Source organism: Otolemur garnettii, unplaced genomic scaffold (assembly GCF_000181295.1).
Source record: "Otolemur garnettii isolate 467f Iridium unplaced genomic scaffold, OtoGar3 scaffold00087, whole genome shotgun sequence".
Lineage (NCBI taxonomy): Eukaryota > Metazoa > Chordata > Mammalia > Primates > Galagidae > Otolemur > Otolemur garnettii.
The window spans coordinates 524,024-527,946 of NW_003852482.1; the positions used below are offsets into that span (position 1 = coordinate 524,024).

Sequence of the window (3,923 nt, forward strand, 5' to 3'; positions counted from 1 at the left end):
CAGCCCGGCGCCTCCCGGGGGAGCGGCGCTGCCGGCCGAGAGCGCAGGCCTGGCCATGACCGACTTCAAATTGGGAATCGTGCGGCTCGGCCGGGTGGCCGGGAAGGTGAGCTGGGCCGGGCCGGGGGCGGCTGGGGCGCTGTGTGGGCCTGGCTGCGTGTCTCCGCGGGCGCCGCCTTCCCCCGCAGGCTGGCAGGGCGCGTACCCCGCGGCTCCGGAGCACACCTCGCTACCGTCTGCCCGGCCCTGTCGGGGGCGGAGGCCGCGGCCGTGCTTGGCGCTGGGTGCGGAGACGCACGGCCTGCGCCCCCGGCGGCGCTCGGCTCGGCCTGGCCCCACACGCCTTGGTCTGGGGTTTTCCTTCAGTCCCGCGAGCGGGGCCTAGTGCGGCGTCGAGGCTGCGACCGAGGCCGCTGGGTTCCGCCACAGCGCCCTTTGAAGCCAGCGGGCCCTCGCATTTCGTGCTCAGTGGTCTGGTGTAGGGCTTAGTGCCTCCCGGTTCTCAGCCTAGCTCTGGGACGCTTTTTAACTTGGCCAAGCCTTGACTTCAGAGCGGCAGACCCCCTTTGCTCCTCCCCCTGACCTGCCCCCCCACCCCACCGCGCGTGTTGTGGTTGGGGCTTCCATGGCACACGTGGGCGTGAGGCTCGGTTGTTTCCAGGAGCTGCCTGTGCCGTTGCAGTAGTCGGGGACCTTTTCCTGCTTGGGAACCCTGTTCCCTCACCTTCGGTGCAGCTTCTAGGGGAGAGTTGCAGAGGCACTATGCAGCCCAGGGTAGGAAAAACGGTTCAGGTCCTAGAAAAACTTGAGGCCTGTTACCATTTCCTACCCCTCCTCAAGCGCTCAGTCTAGGACGTTGGGATGTGGCTTTCTGACTGGGGAAAGTGGTTCCTCAGTCTCCTCCAAGACCCTTTCCGACTCAGTCACTGATTGCATTGCCATCCCTTAAAGCTTTAATTTGGAGCATTGCAGATAAACAAAAAGCTAAAATGGGTAATTCAGTGTACGCTCTACCTTAATAAACAGTTGAAACTCTAGATATTATGCCTCAGCCCTGGCGGGGTCCCTCGGTCTACTCTAGTGAGACTTTAACTTGAGTTAAGTGCCACTTAGTGTGTCTTGTGGGGATGGGCACCCACCTGCTTCTGATATATCAGTCTCAGCCTGAGGAGGCAGGTAGGTTTTTTTTTTTTTTTTTTTTTTTTTGAGACAGTCTCACTTTGTCACTCTCAGTAGAGTGTTGTGGCATAGCTCATAGCAACCTCAAGTTTTTGAGCTCAAGCAATTCTCTTGCTTCAGTGTCCTGAGTAGCTGGGACTACAGGGGCCTGTCACAATGTCCAGCTGTTTTTAGAGACGAGGCCTTACTTTGGCTCAGGCTGGTTTCAAAGCTGTGAGCTCAGACAATACACCCACCTTGGCTTCCCAGAGTGCTAGGATTACAGGCGAGAGCCACTGAGTCTGGCCCATTACTTTCTAATTCCAAGTTCCAATGCAACTCTTCCTGCCTGTTAGTGGTTATAACATTTCTGTGCTTGGAGCAGCTCACAAATGCAGTGATGTGACACGTGTGGTTAATTTCCAGACCAAATACACCCTGATAGATGAGCAGGACATCCCGCTGGTGGAGAGCTACTCCTTTGAGGTAAGGGTGGCTGTACCCTTCTGTTGCTTTTGGTCAGTGCCCTGAAAGGACCATGGGGAGTGAGTTTTCTTCCCTGTGCTGCAAGAGGAAGTGGCCTCACAAGTAGATATCTGGTGCTGACCTGTGACTCCCTTGGCCACTATGTCCAGAAACCAGGTCTGAGTAGAATCCACTGGGCAGCTCCAGGCAGCCTCTGAGACACTGGTCTTTCCTCTGGCTGCCGACTCTTCCTGAAAGCAAATTAAATTTTGTTCTGTTTGTGATTGAATTCTAACTCAGAGGAGCTGTTCCTCAGTGCCAGGCCTCCTCTTCTGTGGCCCTGGTCTGGCCAGTCCCACATGGCTGCCAGCCACTTCCCATTGTCTGGCCCTTCCCAGCATCTCTACATGAGGAGCTTCCATTCCTGCTGACCTTTGCCTTCCTTTCTTGAAAGCCTCCAGAAGTTGGTGGCCTCCTCACCACACGTTCACTTCAGTGCTTCACATGTGTACAGTAATTTGGTCAGGGGGTTGTCCATCTCACTGGGTTGTGGGCTTTCTTGAGGGTAGGGAGATTTATTCCACTGTGTCCATGGAATTTTGTGAAAAGTTATTCATGTGGGCGGCACCTGTGGCTCAAAGGAGTAGGGCACCGGCCCCATATGCCAGAGGTGGCAGGTACAAACCCAGCCCCGGCCAAAAACTGCAAAAAAAAAAAAAAAAAGTTGTTCATGAGTGTTCTTTGCCTGAATAGACAGAGTGGTTGTTGGAACATGGCTGGCTTCTTGGTGCCGTGTGTCTGGAAACCTCCACTCTCTCCAGGGGCCCAGGAGCAGGGCCAGCATTTGTCCCTCTGGCTGTTTCTAAGAGGGATTAAAATTTTGCTGAAAATTGGAGGCTTTTTAACAGACCTTTTCCTTGTTCCTTCTAGGCCCGAATGGAAGTAGATGCAGATGGAAATGGTGCTAAGATCTTTGCATATGCTTTTGACAAAAACCGGGGAAGGGGAGCAGGAAGACTCCTCCATGAGCTGCTGTGGTGTGTATTTTCCAGCTGTCTTGTCTCCCACCACAGGGGTCCCATGTGAGCACTCATGTGTACAGGACACTAGAACTTCCCTTACCCTGTGGATTGCCCTCACCTTCCCTGAGTCTCAGAGTTATTTTTGTGTCCTTTGCCACTAACGCAGAGGAATGACTAATTTGCATATGGTGGTACTTCAGACACAGTGAACTTTCTGAGGGGGAACTTGCTCTGGACTGGCCTTCTCTAGGGGAGGGTGGAGTCTGCTCTCTTTCTTTGCTGGGCTTTCGCTGAACTTTTTGGTGTGTTGGCAGGATTCGCAGAAGGGGCTACCTCCCTGGGAAGATATTTGTCTCCTCTTGGTGTGTGTGGTAGGGTTCTCATGTTCTGGACCACTCAGATGGGGGCTGTCTCCATACTGTCTGTTCGTATGGTTTTTGGGCTCTTTCCTTGCCTCTCTGAGTCTGGTTCCGACTAGCAGCTGAATCATCGGTGTGGGCCCTGTCCTGTTGGGTTTCCCTTAGCAGCTTCTTTCTGGGTGTCTTCATGAGTAGGATGAGGGGCTGGGTCAGATCACATGGTTGATGTTTCCTTGTTGGCCTTTCATGCTTAACCAGAAATATTTGTGAGGGTCAGAAGTGGCAATCTAGAGAGATGTCTTTTTGCTAGGGAACGACACAGGGGAGGCATCGCTCCTGGGTTTCAGGTGGTACATCTCAACGCTGTGACTGTGGACAATCGGCTGGACAACCTGCAGCTGGTGCCATGGGGCTGGCAGCCCAAAGCTGAAGAGACCTCCAGCAAACAAAGGTGGGTCCCTGGGGGCTTGGTGATGCCAGGCAGGTGTCTTCTGAGGAGGACTGCCTCCCAGCTCTCATTACCAAGAGGGGCCTGTGTTCCTGCTCTGTGCCTTGATGGTTCTGTGTTTTGGGGGACTTTTATTATTTTTCCTCAAAACTTGGGACTTTTGGCAGGGTGCAGTGGCTCATGCCTGTAATCCTAGCACTTAGGGAGGCCGAGGTGGGCGGATCACCTGAGCTCATGAGTTGGAGACCAGCCTGAGCTACAGCAAGACTCCATCACTTAAAAAAAAAAAAAAGAAAGAAAGAAAATGGGACTTTTTAGGTTTGTTTTGGGTTTTTTGTTGTTGTTATTGATGTTGTATGGTTTTTTTGTTTTTGTTTTGAGATAGAGTCTCTGTTGCCCTGGGTAGAATTCCATGGTATAAAAGCTCACAGCAACCTCAAACTCTTGTGCTCAAGAGAATCTCTTGCCTCA

General features: G+C 53.1%; 1 protein-coding gene across 1 annotated transcript in view; it reads left to right on the forward strand.

Annotated features, from left to right (window-relative positions):
- The first annotated feature begins 17 nt into the window (after positions 1–17).
- Positions 18–3,923, forward strand: part of ZMYND19 (zinc finger MYND-type containing 19) — an 8,286-nt gene continuing 4,380 nt past the window's right edge. The window contains exons 1-4 of the mRNA XM_003794793.3: positions 18–106; positions 1,585–1,644; positions 2,554–2,660; positions 3,315–3,455. Of these exons, the coding sequence (XP_003794841.1) occupies positions 56–106; positions 1,585–1,644; positions 2,554–2,660; positions 3,315–3,455 (359 nt within the window). The 5' untranslated portion in view covers positions 18–55. The remainder of the gene's footprint in view (positions 107–1,584; positions 1,645–2,553; positions 2,661–3,314; positions 3,456–3,923) is intronic.